At 40.5% G+C, this 17733-nt stretch overlaps 1 protein-coding gene across 4 annotated transcripts in view; it reads left to right on the plus strand.

Annotated features, from left to right (window-relative positions):
• VAV3 (vav guanine nucleotide exchange factor 3) overlaps positions 1–17331 on the plus strand; it is a 352547-nt gene extending 335216 nt beyond the window's left edge. For 2 of the 4 annotated variants that reach the window (XM_070608037.1, XM_070608038.1), the window contains 3 exons: positions 12140–12223; positions 14299–14450; positions 15088–17331. In XM_070608037.1, coding sequence (XP_070464138.1) covers positions 12140–12223; positions 14299–14450; positions 15088–15129 — 278 coding nt within the window. In that variant the 3' untranslated portion in view covers positions 15130–17331. The remainder of the gene's footprint in view (positions 1–12139; positions 12224–14298; positions 14451–15087) is intronic. The other 2 variants (XM_008518842.2, XM_070608039.1) reach the window with 1 other exon arrangement.
• Positions 17332–17733: the final 402 nt, after the last annotated feature.

A 17733-nucleotide genomic window follows, 5' to 3' on the forward strand; every position in this document is an offset into this window, starting at 1 on the left:
AGACGGGCATGGGGGTTGAACGAAGTATAGATCAGCATGTTCCTTCTGGTGCGGTGACAAATATTATAGCACTTCTTCAAAAACTGACAAAGGCTTTCTGGGTCATTGGAACCATACAGATGACCTTGCAGGAAGAACTAAAAACCAGAGCCAGAGCCTCAGGTGCTCCTCCTGACGTGGTCTCTTTCCTTCCACATGTGTCCCTGTTCTTCTGTTAGCCGTCTGACAAGGTGGATAACCTTCATTATCGCCAGTTTTAGAAACTTAGACTCGGAGGATTTGTATTGTACACATTTACTTAATATAACAATGTAGTTTTCTTATTCCTGATAATTCCTGAAACATCCTGATAATGCCTTAACCACTATTTATTAGTTTTATCACAGTCTAATAGTGGATAATATTTATTATCTTTCCTAAAAATTCGTCAAGCATCCACCTAATTGAGTTTTTACCTTCTTGCTCTTGTACCACAGCATCCCCATATTCATCCACCCTGATTTTCTGTTCTCCTTGTCTAATCCTAAGTATTTTGTTTTCCCTTGGTCACTTGGCATTTGGATTTGATTTGCTTTAATTTTATTCTGGTAACTTAAATATTTGTTTTAATCTCACAGTATTGGTTTCCTAGGGCTGCTGTAAAAATTACCACAAACGGAGTGGCTTGAAACAACAGAAATTTACTCTGTCACAGGTCTGGAGGCCAGAGGTTCAAAGTCAGAGTGTTAACAGGGTTGCCTCCTCCTGGGGGCTGTAAGGGAGAATCCGTTCTGTGCCTCTCTCCTAGCTTTTGGGTGACTGCAGGCAATCCTTGCTGTCCCTTGGTTTGTAGAGGCATCGCTTGAATCTCTGCCTGGTCTTCACATGACCTTCTCCTCTGTGTGTCATCTGCCCTTCTCGTCTCTAAGGAAGACACTTGTCATTGGATTTAGGGCCCATGCTAATACAGAATGGTCTCATCTTGAGATCTTTAATTTACATCTGCAAAGATGCTTTTTTCAAATAAGGTCACATTCACAGGTTCTGGGTGAACATATCTGGGGGAAGGGGTGCCATCCAACCACTATAATCTCATAGTATTAATTTTAGATTTTTCTCTAAATTTTTCCATCCCTTGTTTTATCTTTTTTTTTTTTAAGTGTTTATAACTTGAAGTTATAAGAGGACTTTGTGTTGTCAGGGCAGACAGGCAATGGATGGGAGTTACAGGGAAACATTTCCTTAATACAATGAAGTGTTTTCAATAGATTGTCACTTTCCTGAAGTGAAATGCACTGTCTTACTGAGAGAGAACACTTCTAGCCAATGAAAATTTCCAAGAAAAACCTACATGACCATTTATCTGAAACACTATACAAAATATTTGGTATAGGATAAAAACCTAATAATCCTGTCTGATATTCGATATTCAATAATTTAATGATTGACAGAGCGCTATATTTTTCAAACCCCTTTTACATACATTAGATTAATGTCTCCAACGGAATATTCCAGGAACCCTGCGAGACGCACCCTGAAAGTTTTCCTCTGTCAAACAGATGTACCAGAAATACTGCTTGAGTGATATAGGAAAGTGACAGTTTCCCTAGAGTTTCCCTAGTTTATTTCATCAGACAGCACTGTCTCATAGTATTTAATGCTCATGTTAGGAGCCTTAAAAGAGTTAGTGTATGTGAAGTGCTTAGAACAATGTCTGGCTCATGGGCGGTGCTGTATGTTCTAGCTCCTGCTATTGCTACTGGTGCTCTGGCTACCCCCTTCCACTACTGTTACCCAGCGTGAGATGTTACACTAGCCTCATTTGACAATTGTTAAAGTATTTATAAAGGCCTTCTCCTTTTCACTGGGACTTTGCTTTACGCTTCCCTTTCGTGGGCTTCAGCTATGCTCTCCCAGTACGCACTCTCTTCTTGGGCTAAAGCAGTGCTGACATATTGCTGACATTTTTATATTCTTTTCCCTCAGCATGTCTATGATGGCCACAGAATTTACTGTTCTTGGGCAACTGATCAACTGTAGTTGCACATCTTCATTATTAGGTCATACTGGGCTTCTCTTTTTTATTCACTTACTTCAAGAGCTTTACCAGCTACTATAAGGCATTTTTATCTTGAACCTGATAGCTTTAAAAATTAGTTGCCAGTACCCAGGGTCCCTTCAGAAATACTGCTTGCAGATATAAATTCTACAGATTCAGATAACCTCATTCAAAGCTATCTTTTTTAACATTTCGAAGCTCAAAAAGCAGTCCTTATATTCTTAGTATTTCTCATTTTTTATTCTGTCCTTTCTCGTAAACCTAATATTCTACCTTAAAAACTGGTCTCAATTATACGTGTAATATTCCCTAATGGCTATAGCGCCCTCTGACAGCAGCCCTCCCCTAAGGCTTTGGTTTTTCTAGTCTCTCTTTCCTGTTAAACAAACAGAAGTTTATCTAAATTGAGAGGAATTCTTCTTTCCCTCCTAAAACTTGGACCAGGCTCCTGGCTTTGAGGATCGATGCTGAAAGCTCTTTTTTCCTGATGTACGTCACTGATATGCTGCTTCCCCTTCTGAACTCCAAAGCGGCATAAAGTAGCAGGTCTTAACTCTGCAAATCTCTTGTCTCCTTATAATATGAGAAGTTGAGTACAGATTCAGCTAGGGTTTCCTTTCATTCATTGCTTTATGAATTCAACATTTATTGCACAGCTACAAACACTGGATCACACACAATGCTTAAGTGTTACATATAGTTTAGCTTAGCGTCTGAGCAGGAAAGAGGAATGCAGGGAAATTTAGGCACCTCGATAGCAGCCACATTAGCCCTGGCAGAGGCCTCTTCAAACAAGTACCTTTTTTGGGTTTTTTTGAGGAAGATTCACTCTGAGTTAACATCCATTGCCAATCTTCCTGAGTTGTTGTTGTTTTTTTTTTTTTTGCTTGAGGAAGATTAGCCCTGAGCTAACATCTGTGTCAGTCTTCCTCCACTTTGTATATATGGGACACCACCACAGTATGGCTGATGAGTGGAGTAAGTCCACACCCAGGATGCAAACCTGCAAACCTGGGCCACCAAAGTGGAGCGTGTGGAACTTTGACCACTTGGCCATGGGTCAGCCCCTCGAACAGGTACCTTTTATGACAGTCCTGAGAGGTCATCATCAGGCTTTATGTCATCATCACTCAAGTGACTTAACATCCACTACCACACAAAGCACCCAATTTATTTTTTGAACAAAATATTTTTCTTATATTGATCCAAGAATTTGACTTTCTATAGCTACTTACCATAGTTAGTTCATCTCTTTAGAGCTCTCAAAGCAAATATGCTACGTACTCCCTCTATCATGATAGAGGTGTACTTCTTTTCCCTTCCCCACTGTGTTTCTTTTCTTTTCCATCTTCTTTTTCTTTTTCAGGAAACTATCTCGGGTTATTCAGTCCCTCCGCATGCACATGGTTGCCAAATCTTTCACCATCCTTGGCCACCCTCCTATGGCTACACCCAGATTTGTCACATAACTGAGCACCAACATTTCCGTATTTCCTGACTTGCTGGTTCAGATATTTTCCTATTCAAAGTTCAGTCTTTACCAGTTAACTTCCCCTCTTTCCTTATCCTTCCTCCTCAAGTTCTCCATGTTTGCGTGAATCCAAGATTTCTCCTCATCTCTTCTTTAGTTATTACATCCTCGCCAATAACTACCCCTCCCAAACCCAGCCCAGGTAGGTCCCACATTCACTCATCCAACAGATCTCTCTCGAGAGCCTACTGCAGGGCAGGCACTGTTCATATACTCCAGCAGGAGGTATACAGCAGTGAAAAAAGCTGACAGAAGTCTCTGCCTTTTTGTGGAACTTACATCCTAGTGGGGAAGGCAGATAATAGGTACAAAATAAATTATGTAGTATTTTAGAAGTTGATGAATGCTCTGTAAAAATAATGTAATGAGGTAAGGTGCTCAGGAGTGCTGGGGACAGCTTAGAGTTTTAAGTAGGGTGCTCGGTGATGAGGAACAAAACTGGAGCCTCATTTTCCCTCCTTTTAGTGGTTTGACAGAAAGAAAGCTGCTGCAGCAGTCCCAAGTTATCTCAGCAGTAGAACGGGCTGACACCAGCCACTGGCTCCAGAAGCTCTGTTTTCTAGCAAGACCACTCATACAAACAGTGTCTTAGTCTGTCTGGACTGCTATAACAAAATACTATAGACTGCGTGGCTTATAAACAACAGAAATTTATTGCTCACAGTTGTGGAGTCTGGGAAGCCCAAGATCAAGGCGCTGGCAGATTCAGTGTCTAGTGAGTACCTGCCTCCTGGTTCATGGAAGGTGCCGTGTGTCCTCACATGGTGGAAAGGGGGCCAGGGAGCTCCATGGGATCTGTTTCATAAAAGAGCACTAATCCTATTTAGGAGGGCTCCTTCCTCATGACCTAAGCACCTCCCAAAAACCCTACCGCCTAATACCATCACATTAGACATTAAGTTTCAACGTATGAATGTGAGGGGGACACAAACATTTAGACCATAGCAAACAGGGAGTTTTTGTTATTATAAACTTGCATAAATACCCTATCAATATGTAGAGCAGGCTGCTGGAACTTTGACCATGTTCTGTGCACACCATCTGTGCCCAACCGAAGCAGTAGGACAATAGGAGTTTGGGAGATTGTATGCACTCTGCCTACTTCTCTGCTTATGTGTTGTCCCCCCAGTAAACCCTGTTTTCTCTCTGTACCACACGGCACTAGAGGTATGTGTCCATTACTCTTTTTAGAGGACATCAGGGTGGTCTTCCTTGTGAAAGTAACATTTAGTAAAGACTCAAGGAAGTGAGAGAGGGAGCATCCTGTTCATAGGAAGGAGCATATACAACATGTGCAATGTGGCCAGAGCAGAAGGAGCAAGAGGAAGAGCAGCAGGGATGCAGTCGGAGAGGTAAAGGAGGCCAGACCATAGGAGGCCTGATAGGACTTTAGCTTTACTCTGGAAGAAATGGGATGCCATTGGAGGGATTTAAGCAAGGGAGAGAGACGGTTTGACTTTAAGTTTTAACAGGATTATTTTGGCTTCTGTGCTGGAAAAAATACGATAGGGAAGGGGGGACAGGATAGAAACAAAAGACCAGTAGGAGGCTAGTGCAGAAATCCTGGGGAGGAATGGTGGAGGCTTGGACCAACATGTAGCCGTTATAGGTGACATAATTTGAAGGTAATCCAACAGGATGTTCTGACACATCAGATGTGAGATAGAATAGTAAGAGAAGGGGCCAGCTCCGGGGCCAAGTGGTTAGGTTTGGCCGCCGACGGTTTTGCCGGTTCAGATCCTGGGCATGGACATGGCACTGCTCATCAAGCCATGTTGAGGTGGCGTCCCACATGCCACAACTAGAAGGACCCACAGCTAAAAATACACAACTATGTGCTGGGGGGCTTTGGGGAGAAAAAGAAAAAAATAAAATCTTTAAAAAAAAATAGAGAAGATTCAAGGATGACTCTAAGGTTTTTGACCCTAGCAACCTGAAAATTGGACATTTTTTGAGGAGTGAGGTGGGGCTCAAATGGAGCCTAAAGTCTAGTCGTAGCATTCTGGATCCAAAATGAATAATTTCCATATCTCTGTATCATTTCTGCACGTCTGTCTCTTTACTAATTTGTAAGCTTCTTTGAATTCACATGTTCTGTCTTATCTGTTGTATGTCCTATAGCACCTTAGCACAGTACTTGCACATTAGTAATTTAACACATGCCAATTATTTTTAAAGAGTAAGAACTTAAAAAGAATCAAATTCACATCTTGATAAACTAGAAGCCTAAAAATAATCTGAAATCCCTAGAAATGTCAAGTGATCTAATTTTCCATAACAAGGAAAGGCCTTATGCTCATTTTGTTGTTGTTAATGGCTTTATATGTTTATACTGTGCAGCACTGAATACAAAGTAGCTGTTTATTTTTCACAATAATTCTAGTTTATCTTTTGAATTTTGAATTTATCTTTGAATTTCAGATTAAAGGAGATTTGTCCATTTACCAGCTGTCAGCATTCAACCAAATAAAACCGATCTGAATTATTCCTAGTTTTTTTCAGTGACAATATATAAAATATACAATAAACAGTAAACATTTGAGGGAGATGGAGGAGCAGATATTTGATACCATGTCTATGAACGTTGCTGGGAGTCTAAGAAGAAGATATGGCTAAGTTCTAAAATAAAACCAGGTTAAAGATCGGAAATTTAAGTTCAACATTTAGTAAATTCTCAGCATGTGCTCTACTGTTAAACCATCTGTAGACGATCTTGGTCAAAGGAACCTCCTGGATCACTCATCAAAGCGTCCCACATAGGAACATAGTTCTTCAGGAAAACCTCTAGGCCGCCACCGGGCAGAGAACTCTCAGGGATCACTGTAGCCGCAGTACGGATGGTTCAATTGTCTGATATTTTTACTAACAACTTTTTGCTACATAAATGAATGTGAACACATGTGGTTGTTACAACTTAAAGCTGAGCGTTAGGTAATGTCTATCCCAGAGAATAATTAGCAAATGCTTAGGGTAATGTTTAGTTATACATGTAATCGATCATTGGATCATTAATTGGTAGTTCAAAAATACTTTGTGATTTGATAACCAGTACCTTAAGGAAGAGTATTGATTGAGTTTGGTCTCTACTGTCTACAAATTTCAAATGTTACTGAAAATTGAGTAGATTTTCATTGGCTCCTGGACGTGAATAGACTGATCAAGGCAGAGCATATTACTTTAAAACAATGCTTAGTTAGCCTTGACAACAAAAGTGTAGATGTCAGATATCAATTCACTAGTACTCTTTTATTCTACTGTAAACACTGTTTTTTTTAATACTTTTTTAAATACATACTTCTGTGTTCTGTGGCTGTATCTTCGCAGTCAAGTCTCAGAACTGAATAATGTTCACTAATGATTTGCCAATCAGTTGATTATGGCTATGCTGATAGTTTCTATTCTCAAGTTATTTATTTAACAGACAACTCTTGTTCCAATTAGAGACTGTTGCACTTCAGGTTTTGTTTGTTTAACTTGGAAAAGTTGATAAATAATATTTGACTGAATTCTTAATAGTTCCTAATGAGAAATATTGAGTCACTATGAGCCACTCATTTGCTAATGTTCCATGAACATTAACCCAATTGAGGGCCAGGTATCAAATACGTGAAAAATAGCCAGAGAGACCTGCCAGAATGTGATGGTCTCTCTGAGCAAGGTCCTCCTTTGTCTGTGCTAATAAGGAGTTGAAAGTGTTTGAGGAAGGGGGAAAGTTAGGCCCTTAACTATAGTACACAGTTTGCAAATGATTACTTCAATGGAAAAGGTCTTGACATTGATTTAATATTGTCTCAGTGGATACTGATATGAATAAAAGAGTTCTTTCTCTCAAGAAGCTATCTATAATATTAGGTGGTGAAGTGAACATTACCAGGGAATGAAAGAGACAGGCGATAATAATCCCCTCAACAGCCCATTTGAGTGTCACTGTTACTCAGCTGTTTCTAATTCCATTCCAGGATGTGCACCTACCAGTAATTTTTACATTAGTGGCATCTTGGTATAGTAGAAGGAGTTTGATGAGGAGACCATGTATCTGTAGATGTGCATAGAAATAGGTGGATGTGTTCTCGTTATGGATGTAAATATGTTCTGCAAGTTAAACCATTCTGCAAAATATTTTTATCAAATACCTTATTTTGACATCGCTTATGTCTAGATTTCAATTCATAATTTCCTAGGGAAACATGTTATCTTATCCTCTTGTCTCCATGGGTAGCAGGAATTCAAATGCTCTTTTGCCAGCTCACGAGAATTAAGGACCCGAAGGCAGTGAAAATTGATGTATAGGAAGAATGGCAACAATAAGTCATGCTACAGTGTGTAGAAAAGGAGAAAGCATCCCTGCCAATCCTTAAAATGTTTGCCTGAGAGCTATACACTGGGTGGCAGGAGAAACCGATTAACCTTGTACTCCTAAGAAGATTCCTCAGGCATACGGTATGGTTAATGCCATGAGACATACAGTATTTAACAGCTGTACATCATCTTAGGAAAAATTGCAGTTATTGTAGGAATATCATTGATAGATTATGGCTCTCAAGGATCCTGGGGACTAAAACCTGAACGTATTTCATGTTCTTTTCTTTGTTGTGCCGGCTTTTGTTGGACATCTTTTTGAGCAGTTAAGTGAGCAAAAGATGAGCTAAAGTAATAGGAGGAGGAGACATAAGGAGCTTGCAAAATTAAATACCCTGCTGGGATACTTGTCCGTTGAGCAGCTTCTGTTGCTTAGCATTGGGCCTAATCCTGTGGGGATGCAGAAGCAGTATAAGAGCTGGCCCCTGCTCTCTAGAATCAATGACTAATTGAAGATACAACGCAGGAGCACGTACGGTAATTAAACAGCAGAGCCAGGAAGTCACGATGTAAGTGCCTAACAGATGGCTAGAAAGGACAGGGAAGGGGACAAGTGTTGTCTGGATTAGTCAGGGAAGACTCGTGGAAGGGGCCTGAGCTGAACTTTGGAGACAAGGTGGTTAAGGTTAGTAGAGGCAAAGTGAAGGAGCATTCCAGAATGAGCAGAGGTTTTGTGTTGAAACTGAAGCTGAGGGCCTCAGGGGGTTTTAGGAAGCTGGTCTGGGTGAAAATAATTTGTGTGGGAAAATGACGGAAGATTTGGTTATAAAGGCAAGATGCAGCCAGACTATGAATTGTCGTGGAATTCAGATCAAGAGTTTGGATTTCGTAATATAGGAAAAGGAATGATGAATCTCTGTTTACAGAGAGGAGCTAAAGTAGTATTTAGAATAGAGTGGAAAGAGAGAAGGTTGAAAGCAAGAAGACCAATGGGGAGGTGGTCGTCTTAGTTTAGAAATGGCGTAAGTCCTGGATTGGGGTGGTGGAGCTGAGAATTCAGTGTAGGAAGAACTTCATATTTCAGAGGAAGAAGAGAGTGAACAGGAATAACCAAACAGTTTATACTGACTTTGCAAGGATAGTTTGCAAAGAGAACATGGGAGCCATTGAAAAAAAAAAAAGAACAGAATTGTGGGAGGTTGAGCTAGATTACAGGGAGGAAGACGATGAGTTTGGTTTCAGACAAGTTGAACCAGAGATAATGGTTGTAGCTCATGTCAGTGTCATGAAAACATTTGAAATCAGACTGCAATTCAGGTGAGGAGCTAAGTGATAGCCAAGAATCCGTTCCATTCATTAGGGAAAAAATTAATGTAGAGTGAAGCCAGGAGAGGAGCCAAGGCCTAACCATGGGGGAATAGCTACCATTTAGTTAAGATTATAATATTTTAGATCAGATTTAAGGAGATTCTTATTGTACCTCCTTGACATTAATGCAAATGCTTATAAGGTTTTTAGGATTAGATAAGAGAGAGGGGACAGCACACTGATATTAATGTATTTGAAACAGAGATTCAAGCCCTTTGGTGAGGCGTTATCCATACTTCATTACTTCATACGTCCATTACCTCAGGAATGTTAGATATTCTAAGATTAGAGACAGGTGATCTGATGTAATATATCTACCTATTGTTGAGATTATGTGAATTGTGTTTAATTGTGTTTTCATTGGTTTCTTATTTCTTCCTTCTAGAGCTAACTTATCTCTTATTGTATTTCAGACTCTTGACTTAAATTACCTTCATTAGAAATTTTGGAGAAATACAATCTTCTTTTGTTACTTTATGGATAAAATAGTCCCAGAGAGAGAATCAAGACGGATACTTAGAAAACAGTTCAAGGAGAAAATTCTAATAGCTGCTAGAAGTAACGTGTAGAATGAGGGGTTCTTACAGACATGAGATAGGAATCATGGCACCAGATTTTTTGCCAATAATAGAGTTAGATGTGTGCCATTTTTATCATTAAATTAGAGACGGCTTCCTCTCCTCTCTGTAATGGTGGGTATAGCATGATCTCAAGGAAATTAAAACAAACCAGTTATATTGCATAGTAGTAACTGAATTAGGCAGGTTGTAAAATTAGTTGTAATGGCACGTACCACTGCATTTTAAAATAAATGTAAGGTAGAACATGCAATGGATTAGAAAAAGAACCTTGATTATCAACAAGGATATACTTCACGGTGGGTTAAAAGTAAAGATGTGTGGGGGCCAGCCCCGTGGCCGAGTGGCTAAGTTTGCGCACTCTGCTGCAGGCGGCCCAGTGTTTCTTTGGTTCGAATGCTGGGTGCGGACATGGCACTGCTCATCAAACCACGCTGAGGCAGCGTCCCACATGCCACAACGAGAAGGACCCACAACGAAGAATATACAACTATGTACCGGGGGGCTTTGGGGAGAAAAAGGAAAAAAAATAAAATCTTTAAAGAAAAAAAAAAGTAAAGATGTGTGACCATTCATCAGAAAAAATGCCATGAATACATTCAGTGCATACATGGGGACTCCAAGGTCCTTGGTTCCAAGAACAGCTGAGCCACTTCCAATTCCCTTGGCCAGTCTACTTGTGTGGTATCTGGGAATCCCCTTAATGAGCTACTGCTCTTCTTAGGTAGCCCCAGGACCCCTTCCTGACAAGAGTATTAACGTTGGAAGAATTCTGCGGCTTTCAAATCAAACAGTGATCTGATTGGAAGATTCTATGGACTCATTCCAGTTTGCGTAGCCCACTTTCACCTCATCCTTGGTTATAGAATGCTTTTTGTTAGAGTTTAGATTAGGTCTAGGTACAAGTAACAGAAACCCAAAAAACATTGGCTTAAGCAGGATAGACATTTATTTCTCTTTCGCATAGAAACCTGGAAGTAGTCAATCCAGGGCTGTGGAGAAGGGCAGGTCATCTCTGTTCCATAAAATCTTCGGTAACCCAGGTTCCTTCCAGCGCATGCTCTACTATCCTTAAGGTGAGGGCTGCCTTCTCATCGACCAAGGTGGTAGCTTTCACATTCCAGACAGCAGGATAGAATAAAGAACCAGAAAGAAGGGCAAAGGCTTGTGCCAGCTGCCTTGCCAGGAAAGGTACCAGAAGCTGCCTTACGGTATTTTTGCTTGTATCCTAGTGGCAAGAACTTATATAGGTGCACTGAAGTCGAGGCAAGAATGGGAAATGTTGTCTTCTTTCTGGGCAAACATAGCCCAACCAACTAATCTATTACATGGATGAGGGGAGAATTAAATATTGGGAGAAAATGTATGACCACGGCTTCCTTTTCTGTTGCAATGGCACTGTGGTATCAGCGGGTAGAGTTCTGTCACTGCCTATGGAGGTACCCGCAGCAGAGTGGGAGATGCAGAGCAGTGCAGCAGTCAAGAACCTGGACCCTGGGGTCACACTGCCTGGGTTTGAATCTAGGTTTTTCTCAAATATAAAGGGGAAAATAGTATTAGTACCTTCCTCTTTGAGTCATTGTGATGATTAAGTGAAATACTGAACATAAAATATTGAGCATGGCTTCTAACACTTGAGAACCATTTGGTAAGTGTGAGCTCTTATTATTAAAAGCAAAGTGAAAAGTTTTCAAGCGTCCAAACGCATGGAATTTTTCTGTAATTCCTACAATTTAGAGATATAGTTACTTTCTTTTCCAAATATGATAAGCTTCAGAGTGGTTTACATTTTATTTCTGGAAATAAGCTGGCATGCACATGCTTGTTTGGGGGGTGGGGTGGTTCCTAACAAATTGTATGAGTGACTTTCTTGAATTTTCAGTGGGTTCTGCATGTCTCATTGACACCACCCTACCAGCTCTTACTTCTTTCTATCAGTTTTGATGTGAAGCATATCTACATGAAGAATTTACAGGATCCCCCTCTCCACTGATGTAATGAAGTGGGAATTGTGTGCCACATCAAGAGGAGAAGACCCTCCTTGGTGGGTCAAAGATGGCAACATGGAGTGGGTATGCTGTGTTCCCCTGTAAGGGGATAGACAGCTCTGAACGGCAGAACTAATGTCAATCAAAATGTAAAAATCTGGCTTGTTCTCCATTTAGAAATGGTGACAGGAGAGAATGGGTGAAAGCGAAGCTTGATATCCCAACTTTGATATGACAATTTTCTTAAGATTGTAGACAACGAAATAGCTGTGTTGAGATATTTTTTGCCAGTACCTAAATGTTCTTTTGCTTCTCTCCTTTTCTTTCTCTCTCTAAGCCCCTTCTCTGTTCTGTGGCTTTTCTTTTGTCACTCCTCCAGACTACAGCTTTGCTCTCCCTTCTTCCACTCCTTTCTGGTCAGGTACTGCTTTACTGCTTTTATGTGTCTTTTCAACTTGCTTCTGTCTGCAAATAAAACATGTTGACTTCTGTGTATGGCTTCTCATGTAGATACATCTCCTCACAAATGGTCCCTAGAATCGCATCCCCACCGTGCACTTTCCTTTTCTCTGTCATAAAGTCATCGTTTGTCACGACATTTCATTCCTCTAGTTTTCGCGTGCTGCTCATGTTGTGTATTTCAGTAACACATTTTCTATTTTACCTGTTGGGGAGAAGTTGGAAAGGGGTGGGGGCTGAAAGTATAAAGGGGGGACAAAGCACTCTATAAAATCACTAGTTTTCTTGAGGATCAGAAATTTTAGTTGAGAAATCCAGTTTTTATGTGTTTCCTTTAAGAAGATAAATAGAACCAATATCCGAACTTTGTCTCCAAATGTAAGGGTAAAATTCAGTGCATATTTACTTGAAAGGATGACTGTGCCCATCAGTTTGTGCACGAGCATTCTCGTCTTGATTTCTGTCATTAGCCAAAGAATTTAATGGCTGTACATTCCTGAATGGCTGTTTACGTGACACGTAGGGGAGAACATTATGGCTACATAAAGGACGTTTTCTTACAGATTTTTAAAAATTAACCTGTAAGTCCCAATGGAATCATAAAATTTAGTACTGGAAGAACCTTAGAAGTCATCTAGTTTAGACTTTTCATTTTATAGGTGAGAAAAATGTGGCCTAGAGGGGTTAGGAGACCTGTGCAAGGTCGCACAGTGAAGATAATGATTGGGTTTTTCCGTCACAGGGGTGTTTTTATGTGCGCTGACTCTAAGAGTAGTGCCCCAGTAATGGGATGGTTTTCAGTAAGAAAACTATTAAAGTGGTTTGTGTCTGAACAGTAAAATAAAATGACCTATTTTTACTCCCTTTACAGTTCTGAAATCTACAGCATTGCTATTCATTTTTCTTGTGATGGACACCTGGAGACTAAAAAAATTTCTGTCATTGCAAAGCCCTGAATAATAGGGCAGAGATCCCTGTCTCCAAGTGGACAGGCTCTTCCAGGGTCACCCAAGTCGTAATTGGGGCTGCCTGGGCACTGGGAACTGTTAAAAACACAGACTATGGCATTTCCCACTTGTTTCTTTTTCTTATACTAAGTTCCTCTACCATTTAAGGTTTATAAAGTTCCCACCGATCCCAGGTGAGTGATTCTCAGAATCACTGAACATATAATTGAAAACACTTTATAACCCCAAGGAGCAACAGGTGGAGAAGTTAATATAAAATGTGTTATGAAACACTGGAGACAAACAAACGTACAGCTTGAAAGGAGTGTTCCCTTCAGGACAGGGCGGGGGAGGGCAGGGAGTAAGTCGGCTCCTCTCCCACCGTAAAAAACTCTGAACATAGAAGATGAACACTCCGACATCTTGGTTTTGATTACATACTTCAGGAAAGATTTTTATAAGGCAGTATTTGTTTGAAAGATAAATGGATGGCGTTTATATGTTCTTTCTGTGAAACTTGATTTAAGCTTCTTCACATAAGTGAAATTATATGTAAAACAATAACTAAGTTTATCCACAAATAGTTTTGACAAAAAAAGGCTGGTTAGGGGAAGAAGTCCCATTTAACTAGGAGTGATGACATGGATTCAACAGGGGGCTTTCAGAGCAAAATATTTGGTTGTTTTAAGTCTTAGTTGAAAAGGTTACAAGATAACATAAAGCCTTTGTTTTAGAAGTTAGAAACAGATTAGGAAATTTATACTAATAATTTTAGATTCTATCTCCTTAGATATTAAGCTTTATTTATTTACTTTTTTTTTTTTTTTACAAACGCTAGTCCTTGTTTTGAAGTTCTTATGAAGAATGTGAAAACAGAACAGTGGTTCTTTAAACTTTCTGAAATGCACGTAACTACGCCTGATTGAATTGAAACAGCAATTCTGCTGCTTTCAAGCTCCTGTGCCATTATCACTAGTCTGTAATGAAATCACGGCTGTGCATTTTGATAGCATCTATAACAGTCATCTGATTAGGTTCTTATGGTTGTTAAACTGCAAATGAATTCTGACTCCCGATCATTTCTTTACAGTCTTAAGTCCAAAAGTGCTGGGCATTGCCATTGCTCGGTATGACTTCTGTGCAAGAGATATGCGAGAATTGTCCTTATTGAAAGGAGATGTGGTGAAGATTTACACGAAGATGAGTGCAAACGGCTGGTGGAGAGGAGAAGTAAATGGCAGGGTGAGTTGTCCCCTCTATGTGCTTGTGCACAGTGGATGAAGGGGACAGGGCGGTCACTGGCACCCACTGTGGTCCTGGGGACAAGGCCCTGTACTGCATTGCAGCCGTCACCCCACAGAGCCCTGGCTCCAGAGACTGGTGGTGTTGCTGCTAATAATAGGCACTCAAGAAAAATGTGTTGAATGAATATGATAGTGGCATAAATGAAGTTTGATGGCTTCCTGTTTGGGAAAGGGTTTGAGTTCCTAGCCCAGAGCATAAACTTTTGATGGAGTACAAAACATCCGTGAGAGCTGCTGATGTAAATTAGAAAGAATGGATGAAGTACCTCTGTCTTTATATCTTGTTTTATAGCAAAAATAGGAAGCAGTAAGTAGTAGAGCCCCATATTACACTTAATTTACATATTTATTTGTGTGCTAGCAGATTAGAACACTGTTTATGCTTATTTTATTCCTCCGTTTCTATCGCTCCCTCTATCAGGCTTCTAAGCAGTTAAGCCAATCTTCTTCACCTGCCATGGGCGTAAAACCCCAGCTTAATCGGGGTGTTAGAAAACCAAGTGGGCTGTTTGTTCAACCCTTTGAGGTGCCAGATGCAAAGTCACATTGCTGTGTTGGTTGCTTTTCTTTTTCAGGTGGGCTGGTTTCCATCCACATATGTAGAAGAGGATGAATAAACTCCAATCCAGCGTTGCACCTTGCCCCAGAAATTTCAGAGAAGGGATAAACAGAAGCCTGCATAGCATTGTGAATTAACTGAAGTGTTTAAAAAGCTGCATTTCTGGCTATTCAACATCCTCCTTCCTTTTACCCTCCTAAGTCTTAATGCTGGGATTTCTAAAGATGCTGGTACTGACAGATTAATGGCTTGCCTAGAGCTGTGCAAGAAACAGCCTGCCAGTCTGTCATTGTCAGGGACCAGGGCAAAGCCAAAAGCTTTTCCTCCCCAAAGAGCCCTGCAAACACATTCGTTCATGTTTCCTTTTACTTCATCCAGTTAGACACCATGAATGTCAGCCATTAGTAAATGTTTAACGCATATTTACTTTCTTCCCACGTGCCATTCACCAGAATTTTTGAAGATACAGCGAAGCAGAAGTTTAATTTTACTTTTCCCAGCAGGAAGAAAAATTAGAGTTCTGCCATTTGGGCAACTTAATGGAAAGGTCCAGCAGCATTACTTGTCTTAAATTGCCTCACAGGGTGACTCATTGCCTGACAAACACTTTTACCCCCAGATGTGACTCGTGATAAAATAGAAGAGGCAAATGCTCAGGTTTGCTTCCTAAGTGATATATCCCAGAGGGGTTTTAATTATTCTTTTGATGTCCTGATTATATTTGCAAACTTCTTTATAAAAAAAAAAACAGTACATAAAAGAGAGTGTCTTCCTGTTAAATCTTCACAACCTTGATGATTTCGTAGGGTTATTTTGGAAATGCACTAAACTTTATGAAGTAACCCTGGCTCGGTGCATTCTAGGTAGTCCCAAGGAACCCGAGGAAGGTGGCATTGTTTACAGAACAGATCAAGACTAGAATTTATAGTTAGTCATTTTATGGAAGTGACGTCTGTTAACATATGCCTTTTCCTCCTCCCCCAGAAAACACCTGGGACGTATTTGTGGATTCCCACATTTTCCTGGAGCGTTTACAGTAGCACAAACAACTTTGTTGAGGATTTTGGGAGGAAAGTACAGCTGGGTCCTTTCTGCATTTCTGAGACAGAAGGAGGGTCACGTCCCTGCTCTTCCTCCCTGTGGGCTCCCAGCTTCTCACTGAGGCTCTTAGCTGCAGGCCCTTTCTGCACTGTGTTAACTGGTGGGAAGATCACTTCTGTGGTGCGGTTTTTTTGACCAAGAATTCACTTTTTGGGTGAGGAGTCTAAATATGTTTTTCCTGGATCCACAGAGTCCCCAGTCAAGACAGTCAAGTTAAGAGACTAACTTGGCCCTTTCTTGAAATATTTTCTCCATAGCGGAAGTCATGTTCTGAAAAGATTCCGAGAGTGTTTCATGTTTGAAGAAAACAAAAAAAAAAACCTTAGAAGCATTCACTTAACAGAGCCAAACGAGGAAGATTCAGTTCTGACATTTGGGGTCATCTCTGAAACGCAGTGGGTGTGGCCTGCCCCTTCCCGACCCACTTGAGTGCCAGAACCTGATGTTCAGTGGACACGTCCCCCTCTAGAGACCCTTGTGAGCTAGACTTCTCAAATAGGGTAGGTTCAGGACCTTTACCTCAGAATTATGTAAACTGTGATTGTGTTTTAGAACAATTATTATTTGCTAAAAGCAGTTAGGTTTTTGTATATGTGTAAATGATCACAAAAATGGATTTTATAAAATGTTCTGTACAGTAAAGTTATACCCGCAAGCTGGACTCTTGGAGTGGATTCTTTCCTCTAAGGTCTTATCTGCGACTCTCTGTCTCGGGAACGTCTCGTCTGTTACTGTCAGCCAAATGTTGTGGAGAGAGCAGCTTCGCACAAATGGAAACGCTTCTGTGGATGGTCCTGTAGCTTGTATTGTTTCTTCTATTGTTGCTTTAGCCTGTAGACTCCCTTTCTTACAATTGGTGTCTGGTCTTCCTGCTGCATTTCGTGGCCCTGGGGGTTTCCCAGCAGAGGATCTTGGAGCCCCTTTTCATGATGTTACCAATTACATCTTTGTCTACGTTTAATACTTTGTATTGGAAACTTTGAATGTTGCGGATGTGTGTAGATTTCTAATACCAAAGACAGAAGTAAATGTTTTTCATATACTTTGTCTTGCCTGTATGCAGCCGTTGTGTAATATGCCGAATTAAAGTGGTATTTCACTTTGTAATATTTTGTAAATATGTCAATACAATAAATAGTTACTACTCGCATTAAATTGACTTCTTGGGAGTTGAAGATTCTTTCCTTTGAACAATTCCATAATTCAGCGTGTACCAACCTCAGAATAAACATGGGAATAGAAGCCCTAATTTTGGTCATTTAGCTCAGGATGGCTGCCTAAGTTATGAACAGTGATTTATAAAATATACTCAATAGTTGCAAATAATATCTATTGGCCTGCTCATTGTGTGCCGCACACCATTCTAAATGCTTTATGTGCACTAACTTAGAACAGCCCCAGAAGGTGGAGCCCTCCTTATATCCTCTCCATTTTTCAGGTGAAGAAACTGAGGCCTTTTGAGAAGTTGCAACTCGACCAAGATCACACAGCTACTAAGTGTCAGAACCGGAGTTCCGACTTGGGCAGTCTGGCCTCAGTATAACCACTGTGTCACCACTAC

This window comes from Equus przewalskii, unplaced genomic scaffold, assembly GCF_037783145.1.
Source record: "Equus przewalskii isolate Varuska unplaced genomic scaffold, EquPr2 ChrUn-13, whole genome shotgun sequence".
NCBI classification, from domain to species: domain Eukaryota; kingdom Metazoa; phylum Chordata; class Mammalia; order Perissodactyla; family Equidae; genus Equus; species Equus przewalskii.